The following is a 22,628-nucleotide window of genomic DNA, read 5'->3' as shown; positions in this document are numbered from 1 at the left end:
CAAGATATTTGGATAGGGATATGAATAGGAAGGGTTTGGAGGGATGTGGGCCAACAACAGGCAGGTGGGATTATGTTCGGCATGGACTGGTTGGATTGAAGGGTCTGTTTCCATTTTTATTTGTTTGTTTTTTTTTCCTTTCTCTACCCCCACACTGCCACCTAATTGCGGTGGTGCTAATATTTTCACGGGAACCAAATTGTGTGTGCAAGTGTGAGACACAGTGAAAGACAACAGGTGCACAAATCTTTATTCAATTTCCACCACCATGAAGAAAGGAAACACCCGAGTGGCCAGTGAATGCTGCGTGATCAAACAGTGAGGGGGAGGGAAAGGATTACATCAAAATAGCATTGGAGGGGACAATAATACATTCCACTCCCTGCGGTGCCCACCTTTCCCTGAAAATCTCAAGGGTGTTGGTGGACACCCGCGTGCTCCTTCTTCAGAGACACCCAGGCTCTGACATAACCGCATAGATTTAGGGTGAGAAGGGAAAGATATAAAAGAGACCTAAGGGGCAACCTTTTCACACAGAGGGTGGTACGTGTATGAAATGAGCCACCTGGGGAAGTGATGGAGGCTGGTACAATTGCAACATTTAACAGGCATTTCGATGGGTATATGAATAGGAAGGGTTTGGAGGGATATGGGCCGAGTGCTGGCAGGTGGGACTAAATTGGGTTAGGATATCTGGTCGGCATGGACGGGTTGGACTGAAGGATCTGTTTCCATGCTGTACGTCTCTATGATTCTATGACTCTATGATTTGGATCAATCATAGTTTTGAAAATTGCAGTTGACTCAGCTTCCTCGGGGAGAAAGTTGCAGATTTGGGATATCCTTCCTGTTTTCACTCTTAAATTGACCCATTTTTACACTGCCATTCTGAACCCCCCACCCCCACCATCAGAAGGAATATTTTCACATCATCCACCTTAGAAAATTCCCTTATCACGCAGCACAAGATTAATGTGGTCGTGCACCATGATTTATTTTTATAGCCAGCCCGAATGACAGGGGAGTGAAGGACAGTGGGGTGGAGGGTGGGGTATCATAGATCTTGTGGTGCGGGGATGTTTACAACACAACTTGTTGAATTTGAATCGAAACCCTTCCACAAAGAGTATTGTAAAATCACCAACTGGAAAGATTCAGCCCTTGTGCTTCTATTCACTGTCAGATTTCCTGACATCACAAAAGCCTAGTTGTCGGTGGCTCAAACTAGAATAATTCTTAAAATGGTGATATGCAGCCTTAATAGAATATTTACTTTACCAGTCTAATATCTGTGAGCTGATTGGTTGACCATTCCTCATCCAATCTCATTTAAATGAATGGTCCAAAGAGGGTAGGGTTCCTGTTTCAGTTTTTTTATTAGGATTAAGCTTCCCACTCAAACAAATCCTTTTGTTTCTCAAGGGTATGTTTCCGATTCTCACAGACTTGGATCTGTCCTAGCAATCACGACAAAAATATTCTAAGTTGTTTGAAATGATGCTATTTTTGGGCGGCACGGTGGCACAGTGGTTAGCACTGCTGCCTCACAGCACCAGAGACCTGGGTTCACTTCCCGCCTCAGGCGACTGACTGTGTGGAGTTTGCACGTTCTCCCCGTGTCTGCGTGGGTTTCCTCCGGGTGCTCCGGTTTCCTCCCACAGTCCAAAGATGTGCAGGTTAGGTGAATTGACCATGCTAAATTGCCCGTAGTGTTAGGTAAGGCGTAAATGTAGGGGTATGGGTGGGTTGCGCTTCGGCAGGGCGGTGTGGACTTGTTGGGCCGAAGGGCCTGTTTCCACACTGTAAGTAATCTAATCTATTTTACTGATACTGTTGGAATAAGGAGAAAGTCTTCTAAATATGATGTAAACTGATTCTGGTTTCTTCCATTATGATGAGGAGCAAATGGCTTGCAGTCCATTAAGCCACGCTTTTCAAAAATTCATTAATGTGACCGCTGCTAGGCCAACATTCATTGCCCATTCCTATTTGCCTTTGAGAGGTAGTAATGAGCTGCCTTCTTGAACCTCTGCAGTCTATTTGGTTTAGGTACACCCACAATGACTTAGTCCACCCTATCCTAAAGCAGCAGCATAATTTAACTTCTGGCTAATGTCACACCCAATTTTTGATTGTTTGTTTTGCTCATCAAGGCATCAGCAATGTTTTGTGTCACTGTCATAATCTTAAGATGGGAGAAAGGGTTAGGAGAAGGTTTACTGGTTCACAGTGCAAGTACATTGGCAAGAACCATAATAAGCTTTTAGAAAGTACAGGAATACAGCAAAGTAAACCTGGGACGAGAGCTGCAAATTGAGATGCTTTCAAAAGTTACGGCATTTGGCAGGTATTGAAGTAATCTACTCCTGAGATTATATGTATTCATGTTGCTTCTGTACACCATGAACTCTATAAAAGAAAATCATTTGTCAATTTTTTCACCTTCCTTGTTAATTAGCAGACCTTTCAAAAATCACAAAAGCATTTGTGCCTATCTTGCTGAGATTCTGCTAACCTCAGTTAATAGTGTCCGACTGATGATGACTCGATTTGATAATAATGTTTTTCAATTACACACGTAATTCCTCTTCAATAGGCATTGAGGTGAGCCTCCCGATCTACAGCTGAGAGAAAATGATGCAGCTCTCCCAAACTGATGTGTTTCATTAGTTCGACCCTGTGGGCACTTAGTGACGATTGAGGAAGGAACAGGACATGATGGTGCAACACTTAAATACCATGAATAACGTCAAATATTTCATACAAAAGGCTTGAGTTATTATTAGAGTGTTTCCCAGAGGTTAAGTAATAGTTGATGCCTGTTCTTCCACTAATATTTTATGAACTAGAATAAATACAATTGTAGCATGCAGCAAAACAGTGAAAATCAAAAACACTTGAGACTGCACAACAATTTCAAAATCTGGCTTATCCTTTTGCAATCTACAGAGGTCAACTGCTGTGTTCAGAGTCCCAGCCCAAACTGTCTTCAGGAAAAAGCAATTTTCTTCTGCTACCTTCAAAATAACATTTGTACTCAATAATATTGAAGGAGAAATGCATTCATGTTAGAGATCATACACGTTGTTCTACCATCATCAGCCAGATTGATGAATGCAAATAGCCAAACCAGCCTTGCTGCAATGAAGCTCCCTCCCATTTCCCAAGGGATTGACAAACTGCCACTGGATTCAATGGCTTCACCTTTCGTTAAAGTCGCACTTCGGTCTTGATGACTGTGACCAAGCTCAATTGTTGCACTTCCTGACACGCATTCCTCTCACAGTGGCTCAATGGTTAGCACTGCTGCCTCACAGCATCAGGGACCCATTCCGGGTTCGATTCCAGCTTCGGGCGACTGTCTGCGTGGAGCTTGCACATTCTCCCTGTGTCTGCGTGGGTTTCCTCCCACAGTCCAAAGATGTGTGGGTCAGGTGAATTGGCAATGCTAAATTGCCCGTAGTGATAGATGCATTAGTAGGGAGTAGGTGAATGGGTCTGGGTGGATTACTCTTTGGAGGGTCGGTGTGGATTTGTTGGACCGAAGGGCCTATTTCCGCACTGTAGGAAATCTAATCTGATCACCTCCTCGGATTACAAGTTAGCTTTAGAACCTGCTGAAGGACATTACAACATCACAGATTCCCACTCTTTATGGACAGTGAATATCACCAGGATGGCTTCTGCTGCAAAAATTACATGCTTTAATAATCCTCTGAGGGTGGCATGGTGAAGCAGTGGTTAGTAGTGCTGCCTCACAGCACCAGGGACCCAGGTCCAATACCACCCTCAGGCAACAGTCTGTGTGGAACTTGCACATTCTACCCCGTCTGCTCCAATTTCCTCCCACAATCCAAAGATATGCAGATTGGCCATGCTAAATTCCCCATAGTGTCCAGGGATATGCAGGCTAGGTGGATTAGCCATGGAAAATGCAGGGCTACAGGAATAGGGTAGGTAGATAGGTCTGGTTGAGATGCTCTTCAGAAGATCGGTGCAGACTCAATGGGCTGAATGGCCTGCTTCCACACTGTAGGGATTCTAGATAGCACTAAAATGGTTCCAAATTCCCCATTCATCTTTCAATGGTAACCCTGAGTTATGCCAATTGTAACTGAAGCCATCTTTCCTTATTTACTCCAGCCTCTTAAAAGCGACCAGAACTAAAAGAAAAGTTGAATTTGATATTAACTTTGAGCAATTTTTCTACAGAAAATGAAACTATTTTTAATGACTGTAAATTCCCTTGTAATTATATACAGTGCATTACAATATTTAGAAATTTAAGATTAACATGGCACTAGCTTGATACCATACCCAGCTGATCATTTTTTTTTAGAACATAGAACATAGAACATAGAAGAATACAGCGCAGTACAGGCCCTTGGGCCCTCGATGTTGCGCCGATCCAAGCCCACCTAAACTACACTAACCCACTATCCTCCATATACCTATCCAATGCCCTCTTAAATGCCCATAAAGAGGGAGAGTCCACCACTGTTACTGGCAGGGCATTCCATGAACTAACAACTCGCTGAGTGAAGAACCTACCCCTAACATCAGTCCTATATCTACCCCCCCTTAATTTAAAGCTAAATTTTGTATGAGCTGTTTTAAATTCCATAGCTTGCTCTTTTAGAAGATGGAAAAATTAATATTTTCTCTCACAATTGTAGCTTCTCTCCACCTCATTGATTTCAGTTCATTGGATACTATTTTTCATTACCTAATAATTGAATTACCATTTCATTTTGTTTATTTCATGCAGAAGTTTAGCCTTACTCATGAATTTGAAGAAAATTAATTTTACTTCATACAGGGAAATCTTATCTTGCATGCTTGCAAAATGGGAGGATCCTTTTAACTTAAAATGCTGGCTAGTGGGGAGTTATATTACTCTGTGCATAAGACAAAGTTCTACTCAATCATTGAGGATTGAGGGGTCAAGCAGTTGGGATGTCAAGATCCTTAGCATTGCAGAGTATCACACTAAAGCCCCCACAGAGAAGACCAGGCTGACACTACAGCTGACACATTGCTCTGGCCCAAAATGTCGATTCTCCTGCTCCTCGGATGCTGCCTGACCTGCTGTGCTTTTCCAGCACCACCGTCTCACCCCATCCATCATACAGACTTTTAAAGCAAAGATTGATCTGACAGTTTCCCTGTCAGTTGTTCCAAGCAAGCTTATCATTCTAATAAATTGTTGGTCATGCACAATACCCAAAACTGACCGAATAATTTAATAATCCAATGCATAGCCAAAGAATCATTTCTGAAGATTTCTAAACTACTTTTATTATCCTTAGTTTATTTTAAATAATGCATAAGCTGAGTACTGAAAATGACCAGGTTTTAAATACATATTGAACTGTCAGAAAATAGAGTTTCTAGAGAGTTCTGGTCAGGACAGTGTCAGGCAACACAAAGTTTTACTGTATTACAAAAACACTTCACATCAGTTCTGATGAGGAGTCATCTAGACTGGAAACATTAGCTTGCTCTCTCTCCATGGATGCTGCCTGACCCACTGTGATTTCCAGCACTTTTAGTTTTCAGTACAGATTCCAGCATCGACAGTAATTTGTTCCTTTTACTGTATCATGTTATTTGGACATGTTCACTTTACCAGTTCACACCAGAAAAGGAGCATTTGTAAATTTTCTGAGCCTATAGCTCTGTCCAGTATGTGGATTTGTCTTTGTAAGTCTCACCATTTGTAGGACTATCGTCACATCCAGGGAAAGCATTCTTATGAAATTGCTATGGGTTCCAGCATCATCAAAAGCTGATGCAACCCTCATATTGGCAAGTCAATTGGCAACTAACTGGAAAACAACCTTATCATCCTAAACCATGTGAAAAGATTTGTGTACCTGTCCCTTGCAAAACTCTCAGTGCTACTAATCTGGGCCTTATTTCAATTCTGCATAATATTAGGAACTCTTCAGGGAAAGTAAGTTTACCAAAATAACTCCTAAATGAAGAAATTACTAACAAGACTTCACGTTTTTGTAATGATTTTTCTAACATGAAGTAGAACCAATATAAATTAACCATGAGTTAAAAGGCAACAATACTTTAAACAACAAAGCAACTTTCACTTTAACAAGTCAATACAACAGAAAATACATCTTAAGTAACCACTACCATTCCCCTACAGTGTACATGACACTGCACAGTTACCCAGTTCCAAAACATGCTGATCTTTATTTACTCACTGAAGGTCAGGAGTCCTATCTGACAGCAGACTTCCCTATAAGTATGATTATCATTAGTTCAGCACACTATGAATTTGTCTCTCACGGGTGATAATGGATCTAAAAATGTGGCTCCCCAAAATTCCTTTTAAACCAACTAACCAGTAGCATCCTAGTATAAGTTTGATAAAACATCTCTTTTGGACCAGGTTGCTAAAGAGTGCAGGATGTAATAAAGAGGACAAAGAATCTTTCAATAGCAACTCCTAATTACATGAAGAAGCTGTCTTTAGAAGTTTAAGTTGATAGTGTCGATGAAGTAAGTTGGAAGGAGGTTTGTGTGGCACATAATAACATCACAGCCTTTGGCCTGTTCCTGTGCTGTAAATATGGTGTGCTTTCTTTTAATAGAGGAAACCTTGTGCTTTACAGGACATTGCAACCATGCAGCTGTGTGCTAATAAGCTGGACAAAAAGGATTTCTTTGGAAAATCAGATCCGTTTTTGGTCTTTTATCGGAGCAATGAGGATGGGACGTAAGTAATTATGTATAATTGGTGAATTATGTCTTGTAGACAATTCAAAATGGCCCCCACACTCTTTAAGCTTAGCTGAACAAAGTAGGCTGATAACAAAAATAAAAATTGGAAATCAGAGAAATTTATGCCGATGTAACATTGAGTGAATTTGAAGTCTTCTCAGTGTCTTGTCCTTTTCCTTAAAAACCAAAATAATTTTCCATATCCTGCTTTCCTTCAGATATTAGCTTCTTCTTGGTGAAATGATTCACGTGCACTTTTCACACTCAGGTACTTTGCCCAAGTGACCATCCTGCATTTGTGAGAATAGATATCTCCTAGACTGTTGGGCCTATCACAACCAAGCACAAAACTGCCTTCATCTGTTATCCTTACATGGAGAGTAATTTCTTCCCTTAAAGGGTGTTGAACCTTTGCAATTCTCTGCCCAATAGGGCTGAGGCAGATCAATCATTGAACATGTTCAAGACTGTGAGAAACAGATTTCTACATATGAAACACATTTGGATAATGCAGCGAAGTGGTGTTGAGAAGAGCTACTGGTGCTCTCGTTTCAATCAAGGGGATGAAGCCGGGCTGATTTTACCCCTGTAGTGCCAGTCCTGTCTTATTGATTCAGGAAACTCAATTCAAACCAGGTCTGGATTATCCTTCATCTTTATGATTCAGTTATTCAAATAATAAATTCATTAAGCCGTTCGAATCATCTTTCTGGAGTGCATATTGGGTATATTATTTGACAATGATATAGCCAAAAGTTCCACAAGTCCCAGAGGAGGTGGAGGTGTGACAGGAATATTTATGTTGGGCCTGTCAATTGACCCCATCCAATTAAGCCTACTCCATAGTCTTTCCTCATAGCCCCAAAACAGACCTTCAGATAATTATTCGATTATCTCCTTAAGGTTATTTCTGAATCCGCTTCCAACAACCTTTCAGGCTGTGTATTTCTAATCACACCAACTGCTGTGTAAAAGACTGATACCTGGGCAGTAATTGAATCATTGGAATAGATATCAGGCAGGTTCTGCAAAGGACATGAAATTCTAATCATCAATTTGATGGCTAAGGGGTAAGGGGAAAAAAATCTATTCCTTTGTGTCTTCTACTTTTCTGACAATAACAAAGCTGAGCAATTGAATATCAAAGGGCTGAATATAATCACTGCATTAGCAAGTTTTGACTAATTAGTCTCAAACATTTTTTTCTTCTTCCTCATTGATTTCTTTTACCTATCAGAACTGGGGAATGCTGTCAACATGCACCTTACCTTCCCATTAAATTGTACCATATATTTAGAGGACACAATAAAGGCACAAAACTGTAATTTAGTCACCAATTTGTATCCTCTGCCTGCAGGAAATGTTTATACAATCCAAATAGCTGTGATTCACATGAAATTATAGGAGCTGAATTTCACTGTATAAATGTCTTTTTCTCTTCCTTTCTACAATTCTTTCTCTCAGGTTTACCATATTGTTTGTATCCTATGTTCAATGTTTGTATCACCATTTCCATAAAACTTTTTTTCTCAAAATTACTATCTCTGTGTTTTGAAATCTTTGTTCAGGTGGTGCCCTCGATGTGTTTCTGTCAGCATTACTATCACAGTGTTCAAATCCTGTGCAGTTTACCTGTATTCCTATCTGCTGAATGTACTATACTGTGCTACGTCTCTCAGTTTTGCTGTTAGATTTTAATCTTAAGGTATCACTGTATTGAAAATTGTACTCACTTTTACTTCTCTCTTTCTCTCTCTCTCTTTCATTCTCTCATTCTCTCAAATTGATTGTTACTGAGTGAAGAATTGATCTGCTATTTATATGCAACAAAATCATAAACTGATTAGAAATTGGGTGGAATGACCCGTCTTTTCACTGCTATGGAGTCATATGTGCCCAAAGTAGTCTCTGTATACCTGCACAATTTTGTTGTACGCCTCACTATTTACTACGTTGATAAGATGCATTTACCCACATCATAAGGAAGTATTAGTCCATTAGCATACACAAATGATGAGCCTGACTTCTGCTTCCCCTCCTCTTGTTACTTTGTCTTGAGTTTGGGGCAGCTACCACAATACTGTGTCACCAGGCAAAGCAATATTAAGCAGCACTAAATGTAAAGAAGTACTCAACTCTGAGCTCACTCCCAACTCTGACTTCCAAGCACACCCAGTCTTAACCCAACTCTAGCTCCAAACTCCTAACACCACAACATCCCCTATCACTCTTGGGCTCAGCTGTAGCAACACTGCAGAGCCACAATGTTCTCTTCCAAACTGAAAATCCTCTTCAGTCGCAATCTGAGGCCTCGTCCTTCTCCAAACTTCAATCATACCAATCATTAACTTCGACATGCTACCTGATTGTGTGGTCTGAAAGCCAAGTATCCCAAACTCCTCAAAGTCCCCATTTGGGTTCGGGCTGTTCGCACACTGTAGGTGAGGCATACAAAATTGGATGCTGCCAAATTAGGATACAGTTACATTGGATATATGGCAATGAAAACAAGCTATTTAGCCCAATTATATAAATCTATTATCACAACCCCAATCATATCTCCCTGATTTGGTTATCTACCCTTTCCTTAACTACATCTCAACAATTCACTTCAACTACTCTCGGTGTTAGTGGTTGTCACATTTTCACCACTCTTTGAGTCAAAACGATTCTTCTGAATTTCAATTAGATTTCAAGGTGACTACCTTCTTTTGATGCTTTTACTTACACATTCCCCAGGAGGGGAAACATTCTCTCTGTATCCATGCTTCAAATGCTTTCAGAATTTCAGATAGCTCAGACATATCACACCTCAGACTTCTTTTTAGATCCAGCCTATCAATCCTTTCTTGATTTACCCACACATTCCTGGTAGCATCCTTCTAAACCTTCTCTGCACCCTCTCAAATTCCTTGATATCCTGAAGTGATCAGAGCTGTACACACTGGTGGTAGACTCCTCATTATTCAAGTATGTCCAAACTGAAAGTGACTTTATCTAATGACAGAAGTGTCTGATGTGAGATCAGCAAGGACACCCAGACAGCATACAGAACACTATTGTCTAGCAACATTTTGACATAGGCTCAGCTAACTTCGGTATTTTTAATTCTGTTCTTCCACAAATAATGTTTTGATTTGCTCTATCATTTGCCTTGCGAACCTGTGATGCAACTATTAGTTGCTGTTGAATTGTACACTGAGATAGTTTGTTCCTTTACCCATGAGACCTTCTAAATAATAAGTAATCTCTCTATTCTTCCTATTACAATATGCTAAATCACATGTGTCTGTGTTACACTTAATTTATTTGCCCAGGTTACAAGACTACTAATGTCCTGTTGTAGTTGCAGTCCTCTTCAGTATTGATTATCTCCCCCACAATTTGGTGTGATCTGAAAATTGTACATTTGATTCCAAAGTCCAAATTATTCACTTCACTTCTGAAGAGCAGTGGTCCTAACACTGACCTTCATGGAACACTACCTCTCATAATCTACTGCGAAATAACTTCTTTTTACTGACATCCTGTACTTTTGATCTTGAAGTTAGCTCACAATCGATTCTCCCACTTGTTGCCTGACTCCACATTCTCTGACCTTATTCATTGCTCTATGTCTGCACCATATCGGAGGCTATTTGAAAATCAAAATAAATACAGCTATTGCATTACTGTTGTTTGTTCTCTCTGTTACTTAATCAAAAAGTTCAATAACCTAGAACAACAAAGATTTCACTTTGCAAAATCCATGCTAACTATTCATTAATAAATTTCTTGTTTCCAGATGTTCAATTCTTTCTTTTAGTAGGGCTTCCATTATTTTTCTTACTATCAATGTTAAGTTGTATGGTTGCCATCCTTAATATTAGGAATTTCTGTGCCATATTTTTCAAATACATTTATGATGCTACCAGCAATCAGTGAATGTTTCTCACCTCCACTCAGCTTTATAACTTATTTGCATGTATACTTTTTTCCCTGTTCTGTTTATGTCTGACTGTCTCGCTCTCTCTCTCAGATTTACTATCATTACATGTGTACCTTTTTCCTGCCCCTGTCTCTCAGGTTTACCATCTGCCACAAAACTGAAGTGGTGAAGAATACGTTGAACCCAGTCTGGCAACCATTTACTATTCCAGTCCGTGCACTATGCAATGGGGACTATGACAGGTCAGTGTATGGTATAGTCAACTGTTATTGCTGTACAGTGGTTTACAATGTCTTGTGTGGTTCTCTGCAATACTACCCTCACATTGCCCTAAATTAGACCCAATTGTCTACCCTTCATAAACTTCAACTCGTCCAAAACTCCACTGTTTGCACCTTGGATTCTATGTCAAAAAATGAGGCGCTGGAAAAGCACGGCAAGTCAGTCAGCATCCAAGGAACAGGAGAGTCGATGTTTCAGCCATAAACCCTTCATCAGAAATGGCTATGCCTGAAACATTGATTCTCCTGCTCCTCAGATGCTGCCTGACCAGCTGCGCTTTTCCAGCGCCATACTTTTTGACTTTGGTCTCCAACATCTGCAGTCCTCACTTTCAACTTTGATACTATCTTGAGTAAGAAACTACGGGCATAATCTTGTTGGGGCATTGGCAATTTTGCTTTCCTGCTTTTGTGCCAGTGAGAATCACAAACTGCCTTTTTTTGGGAAGGCCCATCAAATCACAAGTCAATGGAGCCATTGGCAAGGCTTTCCCTGCAAACAAAATCTCAGGGGGCAGAACTCACAGAGGCCAGCTGATGGCGTTTAGGAGCACCACAAGGAAGACATGACTAAACTGGGAAGAGCCGCCATCCTGAAGTCCCAGGATTATAGAATGATCAGACTGGAGGAAGGTAATGCATGGGCATGAGGATGTGATTTGCAATGTTACATTTGCAGAAAGAGTGGGCCAGGGCATCGATAGTGAGAGTGGGGGAGGCAGGGGGGGTTGGTTGGTTCTCAATGACAGACCACCTTTCCGATGCCCAGGCACTTTGTGCCTTTGTTGGCGGTAGCTGCTGTCTGAAGGTGACAGGACTAACCCTGCTGTTTTAGCTGTCATGCATGCAGCCCATCTGCAGTTGAGTTAATATAAACCTTAAGAGAACATTGCTCTGAAGAGTTCATTATAATCCTCAACTGACAAGAAGGTTGATCCTGGACCTTCACACCCAGAACCTAAATCAGGCAGATGTAGAAAGGGGCAGAATTCATTGATGCCACTGCTGCATCAAATTAAGTACCTGCCCCACCTCCAACTCCCCATCCATGAGATAGAAGATTCGATCATGTGACTCATTAACCAATCAGATTGAAGAGTCATAGATAAAAAAGCAGACTCTGAGCAGGGCAGCACTAGACGTCCGGTGTGTGGCCACCGCCATCCAACGTCTTAAAACGGCAGTGCTTCGACCCGACGTAGTGCACCAGTTGGAGGATACTCAGGTGTGCAGTGGGATCCCGTCCGCGCTCAACCCTGCCTGGAGGGAATTTCACATTGGCCCCAAGGTCCCGTACTTCCCACGGGAGCCTGTGCCCCACAACCTGAGCCGCCTCCGGAATTTTAATTTTGTCCCTTTTAAGGACGTAAAAAGGCAGGCCCTGTATCGACTGCTGCTGCACACCGTCCACCTCTTCTCCCTCATCCACCGTCCGGACATGCCTTGGCATGCACATTTGCCACCGGGCGGTGGGGATCCCCAGTGGAGGGCTCTCTACGTGGGAGTCCTCCCCCTTTCTCTCGGGGATCTGGGCTGGAGGGTGCTGCACGCAGCAGTCCCTGCAACCGCAGGTTGCGGTGGTTCACGGACTCCCAGTCCAACTGCTTGTTCTGTGGTGCCGTGGAGTCTGTGGGCCATGTATATATTGGGTGTGGGCATTTGCACTCCCTTTTTGATTTTCTTAAAAACCTACTCCTCTGCTTTTGGTTGCACTTCAGTCCCACGCTCCTGATCTTCGGGCACCTGGTACGGAGGAGGGAGGGCAGGTCTGAAGACCTCCTCATGGGTCTGCTCGTGGGCCTGGCCAGACTGGCCATAAACAGGTCCAGACACCGGGCCGTGGAGGGGGTCGTTAGGGCCGATTGCCTGCCCCTCTTCCGCGGTTACGTTAAAGCCCTGGTGTCTCTGGAAAAGGAGCACGTGGTGTCGACCAACACCCTGGAGTTGTTCAGGGAGAGGTGGGTGCCGCAGGGAGTGGAGTGCATTATTTCCCCCTCCAACTCTATTTTGATTTAATCCCTGCCCTCCCCTTCACTGTTTGATCACACAGCGCTGCCCTTTGATGTGAAGGGCACTGCTTGTCACTGGCCACTCGGGTGTTTCCTTTCTTCCTGGTGGTGGAAACTGAATAAAGATTTGTACACCTTGTGTCTTTCACTGTGTCTCACACCTGCGCACACACAACATGGGTGCTGAGGAAAAAGTAAGCACTACTGCAGTGTGGGGAAAAAAATAAAAAGGGAGTTAAAAAAAGAGAAGAAAAAATAAATAAATTAATAAACAGGAGATTTTTTGATGTGAACGGCATCGCTTGTCAAAAAAAAAAGCAGAGTCTGAATATGTCAGGTATAATATTGATTCAGTGATTCAAATTACATGCAGAAAGCAAAACAAAAATAGAAAGATTGGTTGGATTAAGTGAATGAAATTAGGAAGCTGGAAAGAATGTCTTCAAAAATGTACAATGCTGGTGTTTAAATCTCAAATAATAATGACAATCTGAAAGAATGACAGTCTACAATTTTAAAAGTTAATTTTCAATGAAAGGAAAGTTGTGTTCTACTAATTAAGTCTCATTGTGCCATTAAAAGAATGATTAGACTGGAATGAACCAGCCCTAATGTTTTCTGGTGAATTTAGTTCCTTTCTCTGAGGTCAGTAGAGCAGCCTCTCACCATATAATAGCCTGTGGGAATGGGTTCAAACTCCACCACCGTAGTGGGTGGAATTTAACTTTGATTGATGTACTTAAACAGAAGTGGTGAAGTGCCACAAAACAGAAGTGGCGAAGAATACATTGAATCCAATCTGAAGTTAGCCTCAATAATGGTGATGATAATGTGATGATGCTGTAACTTTAAAAGGTTATACTATCCTCTTTTTTTGGAGAGAGGTTGTACGGTAGATGTGCCGAACCGGGGACTGAAGTCGACTGGAGTAAACAACTTGTGAGGCCATAGGTGGTCTTTTTTTAAAGTTGGAAGAATGGAAGCAGCCTGGGTGTGGCCAGCTCTTACAAACCAGGCTTTCTATAGTTTTTTAGCTTTAGCAATAGAAGCTGTTTCAGGTTGCAAAAGAATTGGAGGCTTGATTGATTGATTGTCATGTGTACCAGAGTACAGTGAAAAGCTTTGTTTATGAGCAGTCCAGGCAGATCATAGTAAGCAAGAATGTACAGATCAAAGGTTGTAAATAAAAACTAAGACAGAGACTACAGGTTATATTGCACAAGGTGTGTGCTAGATGATGGTACATTGGGGAAACTGAGCAAAGGTGCTCAGCCACTTTCCTCTGCTGCCTGTCCCGAAGTCCACCTTGGAGGATGGTCACCCGAAAGTCAGAGGCTGAATGTCCAACTGGGAGGGAACCCTCCTGTCTGTTGATTGTTGTGCAGTGCCCATTCATCCGTTGTCGTAGCCTTTGCTCAGTTTGCCCAATGTACCATGCCTCTGGGCATCCCTGCCTGCAACGTATAAGATAGACAATGTTGGCTGAGTCACACGAGTACCTGCCATGTGACTCAGCCAACCCTCCCATCGTGTCGGGAAATGGGACCCTATGTGAGAATCTCGCTGGCTATGTGGAAGGCATCTTGAAACGTATTGTATAGGGGATCCCCAGCTTCTGTCGCGACACTATGGATTTCTTGGGACCTTGGGTGCATGTCACATTACAGGTGATCACCATTGCACCGCGCACACGCACACATATAGACACACACCCCCCCAGACAGACAGACACAGACAGACACACACACCCCCAGACAAACACACAGACAGACAGACAAAGACCCACATATATATTGTGTGGGGTGAATTTTTTTGGTACAAAGTTAAATTGCACTTTGCTCAAAAACCACATAAATTCATGTCGAACTCTGAGCTCAAAAACTGCATGAATTTATGTAAAACTCTGTTAGTTCACTTTTTAGATTGGAATCAATCTAAACATCAGGTCATAGACAGAGAACACAGGCGGCTAACACCTTTAACACATTGTCTAGCTATCACCATTGTTAACAGCTAACCTGAGAATGCAACTTTAAAAAAAAGGGTTTTGTGATTTACACATGAAAGAAGTGAAACTATCACTGTATTCTAACAGATGAAAGGCTTAACAGACAATCAATTCTGCAATATATAATTTCAGTTACATCACACTGCAAATTTTTGCTATAAATTCTGTGTTACGATCGAGCCCTCCACAGTCACCTGATGAAGGACTGTCGCTCCGAAAGCTAGTGTGCTTCCAATTAAACCTGTTGGACTATAACCTGGTGTTGTGTGATTTTTAACTTTGTGCTAGATGAGATCAGCATTATTTGAGGCTAGAGAGTCCAATCATCATTCTAATATCGGCCAGAAAGAAGCTGTTCCCGAACCTGCTGGTGCTTGGGTCCAGGCTTCTGTATCTTCTGCCTGATGGAAGAGGTTGTTGGAGAGTATTACCGGGGTTTGATGGGTCTTCAATGATGTTGACAGCCTTTCCGTGGCAATGAGCAGAGTAAATGGAGTCAATGAATGAAAGGTTGGCTTCTGTGATGGTCTGAGCTGTGCACACAACCTTCTGCAGTTTCTTACGGTCCTGAGCAGAGCAATTGCCGTACCAGACCATGCTGCATCGGAACAACAGGCTTTCAATGGTGCAGTTGTAGAAGTTGGTGCGGGTCCTTATGGGCATACCAAATTTCCTGAGTCGCCTGAGGAAGAAGAGGTGTGTTGTGCCTCCTTGACAATTGCATCTGCGTTGGAAGTCCAAAACAGGTTGTTGGTTACTCTGATGCTCTCCACCTTCTCGACCTCTGTTCCATTGATGTGGATGGTTGGATGGTGGCATGTTCTCCTCCTTTCTTACTAAAGTCAATGAGCAGTTCTTTAGTTTTGCCAACATTGAAACATTGCACCACGTCATCAAGCCCTTTATCTCTCTTCTGTATTTTGCCTTGCCATTTTTCGATATCTGTCCGACTACTGTGGCGTCATCGGTGAACTTGTAAATGGTGTTCATTTGGAATTTGGCCACATAATCTTGTGTGTACAGGGAGTACAGTAGGGAGCTGAGGGCATATCCTTGGGGGGCTCCAGTGTTGAGTGTTATTGTGGAGGAGGTGCAGTTACCTATCTTCACTGATTGCGGTCCATGGGTCAGAAAGCTGAGAATCTAGTTGCAGTTGAATGTCTCTTGACTAGTATACGGTCTAAATTTTCTTTTGATATGTTTTCCTCCTGGATTGGAGAACCGCATGTAAGAATCTGTGTCTGAATTTGCGTTTTCGCCAAGGGGTGTGTTTGTGGAATATTATGATATTTGAACAGTTAATTGTTATTAGGTACGTTATCTATTATTTGGCTAAGTCTTCCAATAGTCGAGAGTGTGTTGCTGGGAAAGCACAACAGTCAGGCAGCATCGGAGGAGCAGTAGAATCAATGTTTCAGGCATAAGCCCTTCATCAGAAATGAGGCTTGTGGGCACGGGACTGAGAGATAAATGGGAGTCATGGGGAATGAGGAAGCTGCTGAAATCCACATTCATCCTGTGTAGTTGCAGGGTCCCAAGGCAGAATATGAGGTATTTTTCCTCCAGGCGTTGGGTGGGAAGGGTTTGGCAGTGGAGGAGGCTCAGGATCTGCATGTCCTTGATGGAGTGGGAGGGGCAGTTGAAGTGTTCAGCCACAGGGTGGTGAGATTGGTGGGTGCAGGTTTCCCAAAGATATTCTCTGAAACGATCCGCAAGAAGGCATTCTGTCTCCCCGATTTGGAGTAGACCAAATCGGATGCAAAGGATGCAGTAGATGATATTGATAGAGGTACAGGTAAATTGCTGACAGATGTGGAAGCCTTGAGGCCTTGGATGGAGGTGAGGGGAGTAGTGTGGCACAGGTTTTGCACTTCCTATGGTGGCAGGGAAAGGTGCCAGGAGTGGGGTGTTGGCTGGTGTGGGAGGGGTGTTGACCTCACAAGGAAGTCGCGGAGGGAATGGTCACTCTGTGATGCGGATAGCAGTTGGGAGGGAAATATATCTTTGGTGGTGGGGTCGGTTTGGAGGTGGCAGAAGTGGCGGAGGATGGTGCAATGTATGTGGAGGTTGGTGAGATGGAAGGTGAGGACCAGGGAGTTCTGTCCTTGTTGTGTTGGGAGGGGTGGTGTTCAAGGGCAGTGGTGCGTGAAGTGGAGGAGGTGCGCTGCAGGGCATCATCAACCACGTGGGAAGGGAAGCTGCCATCTTGGAAGAAGGAGGCAATCTGGGACTTACTGAAGTGGCATTGGTCATCCTAGGAACAGATGCGGTGGAGGCAGAGGAATTGGGGATAAGGGATGGTGTTTTTACAGGAGATAGGGTGGGAGGTATATTCTAGGTAGCTGCGAGAGTCGGTGGGTTTGTAATAAATGTCTGTGGTTAGTCGGTCGCCGGAGATGGTGATGGAGAGATCCAGAAAGGGGAGGGAGGTGTCTGAGATGGTCAGGTGAATTTGAGGTTGGGGTGGAAGGTGTTGGCAAAGTTGATGAACTGTTCAACCTCCTTGTGGGAGCACAAGGTGGCACCGATACAGTAATCAATATAGCAGAGGAACAGGTGGGAGGTGGTGGTCCTCACCTTCCATCTCACCAACCTCCACATACATTGCACCATCCTCCGCCACTTCTGCCACCTCCAAACCGACCCCACCACCAAAGATATATTTCCCTCCCAACTGCTATCCGCATCACAACAAGGACAGAACTCCCTGGTCCTCACCTTCCATCTCACCAACGTCTGCATACATTGCATCATCGTCTGCCACTTCCGCCACCTCCAAACAGACCCCACCATCAAAGATATATTTCCCTCCCCATCCCTATCAGCGTTATGGAGAGACCATTCCCTCTGCGACTCCCTCATCAGGTCCACACCCCCCACCAGCCCACACCCCACTACTGGCACCTTTTCTTGCCACCACAGGAAATGCAAAAACCTGTGCCCACACCGCTCCCCTCACCTCTGTCCAAGGCCCCAAGGGATCCTTCCACATCCTTCAGAAATTTACCTGTACCTCTACCAATGTCATCTAATGTCATCAGCTTTGGTGAAGCCTGGGGGAATAGTGGGTCTTGGTTTCCAACACAAGACCCCACGAGACATCACAGACACTCACTCATCCCATGACAGAGTAAAGAAAAGACACTGGTAAAATAAATACCTATTTTTGTAAGGCATTTCTATGGAAGAGAGCAGGATTGATTGACATCACTTTTTTTTTGCCTTTCATGTTTAGGACAGTGAAGGTGGACGTCTATGATTGGGATCGAGATGGCAGGTAAGGCTGAACCTTTCAAAGATCTGTGGTGAGTAGTCACAGGGTTACATCCACCTATCTGTTTATCTACTTCCACCGAACTATTAAATTAGATTCCTGCTCATTTTACTGAATTCCTTGTTCTGTGACTGCCAATACATTAGGCCATTTTCCTAGACGCTTGAACGATTTCCTTGTCTTCACAGTGCAGGTAGCTGACTGATGTAATAGCTGTCATCAGTGCTGAGCTGGAACCAGTCACTCAGAACTGTACAAGGGCAATTCGAGGAAATGACTGTCTGATTTATATTCTACCTCGCATATCCACACAGGATGCTCGGGATCAAATGGCTCGGGAAATCAATATATTGGCGGCAAGCCCTGGCCATTCTATGATTACTGTACAGAAAGAAAGAAAATTGTTCTGTTAAATCCCCACTTTTGTACCTTGCCCTCAAGAGAATACGCAAAACAGGAAAACTTGCCCCTGGATGAAAATGCTGGGTGTCAGGCCCTTTCATTTCTCATTTTAGGTTGAGGTAAATTTGGAGTATTTGCAATTGAAGTAAGTGCCTAATGGACTGAGTCGATAAAACATGGAGCTGGAATAAGCACAGCTGGTCAAGCAGCGTCAGATGAGCAGGAGGGTCAACGTTTCAGGCAGGACCCTTCATCTGTGCTGTGTCTTTTCCAGCTCCACATTCTATCAAATTTGACTTCCCAGTGTCTGCAGTCCTCACTACCTCTGAGTGCATAATGGTCTAAGTTGACAGTGAAAGATGATGGGTTGATCATCAAACGATTGATCTAAAAACCCTCACAATTGCAAGAAATAAAAGGAATTTCTTTGACAGAGGAAGAATTTCCTTCTCTGAACCATGGTCTTGGTGACAGTAGCCTGGCACTGAGCAGCACAAAACCAGGCAGTGATGTGGTACCATCCCTCATTTGTAGTAAAGAAAAAACAAAGAACTGCAGATGCTGTAATTCTGAAACAACACCGGAATGATTGGAGAAACTCAGCAGGTCCAGCAACATCTGTGGAGAGACTCTGAAGAATGGCCATTGGACCCAAAATGTTGATCCTGCTTTTTCTTGATAGATGCTGCTTGAGCTGCTGAATATCTCCAGCAATTCCTGTTTTTGTTGTGATTTTGCAGTAATTGGATTGTCAGCCAAAATAATGAGGGATGTTGGAATCTACCTCTATATATGTAGACATATACTATTGAACTAACAGAGTGGCGCCATAAACAGGGTAATATAACAGGGTCATAGAATCCCTACAGTGTGGAAGTAGGCCATTTGAACCATCAAGTCCACACCAACCCTCTGAACAGCAAACCAGCCAGACCCACCCTCCTACCCTGTCCCTGTAACCCTGCATTTCCTATAGCTATTCCATCTAGCCTGCACATCCCTCAACGTTATGGGCAATTTAGCTCGGTCAACCTACCTAACCTGCACATATTTGGACTGTGGGAGGAAACTGGAATACCCAGAGAAAACCCACACAGACATGGAGGGGAATGTGCAAACTTCACACAGACAGTCATCAAGTCATACAGATGTACAGCACAGAAACAGATCCTTCCGTCCAAATCGTCCATGCCGACCAGGTATCCTAAATCTAAACCCTTCCTATTTATATACCCAGCCTTTTAAATGTTGTAATTGTACCAGCCTCCACCACTTCCTCTGACAGCTCATTCCATACACGCACCACCCTCTGCTCCTTTTAAATCTTTCTCCTCTCACCCCAAACCTATGGGCTCCCCCACCCCAGGGAAAAGACCTTGTCTATTCTGGAATTGAACACAGGTCCCTGACATTGTGAGGCAACAGTCCTAACCACTGAGCCACCATGCCCCCCGAACAGATCCACTGTGTACGGCAGTATACATCTTCTGCCAGTACAACTTTGGAGCAATGAGCATAAGAGCAACCAGAACAGAATGGGTGCTCAGCATTGTAGACAGAAGCATTCTATAATTCAACATATAAAAGGTGCATTAACCGAGATTGACTCAGAGGAGATTAATCCACACTTGTCCAGTGTTAACAAGAGGCATTGGAGAAGAGTATTCTTCAAACTGCTACGAACCTCCTACCACTGCATAGGAAGACTTTTTCAGGAACTCACTGTTCCAACTCGCCTGTCCCGAAAAGAAAGCTCACAAAAGACAAGGCTATCATTTAAAAATTAATTAAACAAATTTTCCAGAGTCAAATCAGCCACTAATTGCTGGCCTAATGAATCTCCGCAATTCAGGCTTATGAATCAGTAGGCTGACACATGGCATTAGGCCTGTAACAATTTGGTACTTCTAACACTAGGGGTAGATTTACCAGCATAGTGCCAGAATTGGAGATTTCTACCTCATGGAGAGGGTAGAGAATCTGAGCCTGTTCTCTGTCGAGTAAGGAAAGGTGAGATTTAATATATATGTTCAAAATTACGGGGGGGTTGCGATAATGTGTATTTGGCACCACTGTCTTCCTTGGGAAGAGCGTGAATGTCCAACCCTTGTCTAAGGCTGTCAGACCCCATTATATATGGTGACAACAGTGGTGCATGGTTTGTGAGCTATTTCTGAGGGATCCCAGCAGCAATAGTAAATTCTGAAGAGTGAACAGACTTTGATCTGATGGGACACACTCAAGAAAACTGCCCACAACAGTAACTGGATTAAATTCCCATTACTACAGTTCCGATGACAGACAACTTGAATGCCACAGAATGATGGAGAAAGCCTTACCTTCATACGAGCCCCAGGATATCGCAGGAGATCTCAACTAGACTGTGCACTGAAGAAACTGATTCCATTGTTACAGGGCCATCTCACCGACAGAACTCACTTAAATGCCAGAAAAGGAACAGCGAGTGTGCTCTTGTGCTCTGGTGGCGATAGCTTAAGAGAAGAGATTGATGAACACCCTGTTAAATATGACGTAATGGTTGAAGCATTTGATTCTTACTTGGGTTTCAAACGAGGGCTCCTATAGACTGGGAAAAAATCAAAATACCCAGGACACGGCAGCAAATGTTTAAATCCTCCAGTAAGAATATCTCTTGGATGCCACCAGACTCGGATGCTGAAAGAGTGCTGGTCAATCAGGTCAATTGTCCTTGATGGTGTTAAGCTTCTTGAGTGTTATTGAAGCTGAATCCATCCCAGTCAGTGTAGTGTATTCAATCACACTCCTGACTTGAGGACAGGCATTTGGGAGAGTTACTCACCATAGAATTCCTAGCCTCTTTATTCCTTAATTCCTTAAATACCTATACCTTTAAGGAATAAAAGAATGACAAGAGTAAGATTAGGGCCAATCAAGGGTAGTAGTGTGAAGTTGTGTGTGGAATCAGAGGAGATAGGGAAAGCACTAAATGAATATTTTTTGACAGAATTCACTCTAGAAAATGACAATTTTGTTGAGGAGATTACTGAGATACAGGCTACTAGACTAGGTGGGATTGAGGTTCACAAGGAAGAGGTATTAGAAATCCTGCAGAGTGTGAAAATAGATAAGTCCCCTGGGCCGGATGGGATTTATCCTAGGATCCTCTGGGAAGCCAGGGAGGAGATTGCCGAGCCTTTGGCATTGATCTTTAAATTGTCATTGTCTACAGGAATAGTGCCAGAAGACTGGAGGACAGCAAACGTGGTTTCCCTGTTCAAGAAGGGGAGTAGAGACAATCCTGATAATTATAGACCAGTGAGCCTTACTTCAGTTGTTGGTAAAGTGTTGGAAAAGTTTATAAAAGATAGGATTTATAATTATCTAGAAAATAATAATTTGGTTAGGGATAGTCAGCACGGTTTTGTGAAGAGTAGGTCGTGCCTCACAAATCTTATTGAGTTCTTTGAGAAGGTGACCAAACAGGTAGATGAGAGTAAACCGATTGATGTGGTGTATATGGAGTTCAGCAAGGCGTTCGATAAGGTTCCCCACAGTAGGCTATTGTACAAAATGTGGAGGAATGGGATTGTGGGAGATATAGCAGTTTGGATCAGTAATTGGCTTGCTGAAAGAAGACAGAAAGTGGTAGTTGATGGGAAATGTTCATCCTGGAGTCCAGTTACCAGTGGTGTACCGCAAGGGTCGGTGTTGGGTCCACTGCTGTTCGTCATTTTTATAAACGATCTGATGAGACCGTATAAGGGAGGGTTAGTAAATTTACAGATGACACTAAGGTCGGTGGAATTGTGGATAGTGACGAAGGATGTTGTAGGTTACAGAGAGACATAGATAAGTTGCAGAGCTGGGCTGAGAGGTAGCAAATGGAGTTTAATGCGGACAATGTGAGGTGATTCACTTTGGTCGGAGTAACCGGAATGCAAAGTACTGGGCTAATGGTAAGGTTCTTGGTAGTGTAGATGAGCAGAGAGATCTCGGTGTCCAG

At 43.1% G+C, this 22,628-nt stretch overlaps 1 protein-coding gene across 3 annotated transcripts in view; it reads left to right on the top strand.

Moving 5' to 3' along the window:
* The window catches only part of LOC122558872 (copine-9-like), a 404,993-nt gene that overhangs the window by 284,104 nt on the left and 98,261 nt on the right, over positions 1-22,628 (top strand). For all 3 annotated transcript variants that reach the window (XM_043707758.1, XM_043707757.1, XM_043707755.1), the window contains 3 exons: positions 6,633-6,736; positions 10,807-10,911; positions 18,203-18,244. In XM_043707758.1, coding sequence (XP_043563693.1) covers positions 6,633-6,736; positions 10,807-10,911; positions 18,203-18,244 — 251 coding nt within the window. The remainder of the gene's footprint in view (positions 1-6,632; positions 6,737-10,806; positions 10,912-18,202; positions 18,245-22,628) is intronic.

Source organism: Chiloscyllium plagiosum, chromosome 18 (assembly GCF_004010195.1).
Source record: "Chiloscyllium plagiosum isolate BGI_BamShark_2017 chromosome 18, ASM401019v2, whole genome shotgun sequence".
Classification (NCBI taxonomy): domain Eukaryota; kingdom Metazoa; phylum Chordata; class Chondrichthyes; order Orectolobiformes; family Hemiscylliidae; genus Chiloscyllium; species Chiloscyllium plagiosum.
The sequence above is the reverse complement of the archived record's forward strand: the minus strand, read 5'-3'. Positions and strand labels throughout refer to the sequence as shown.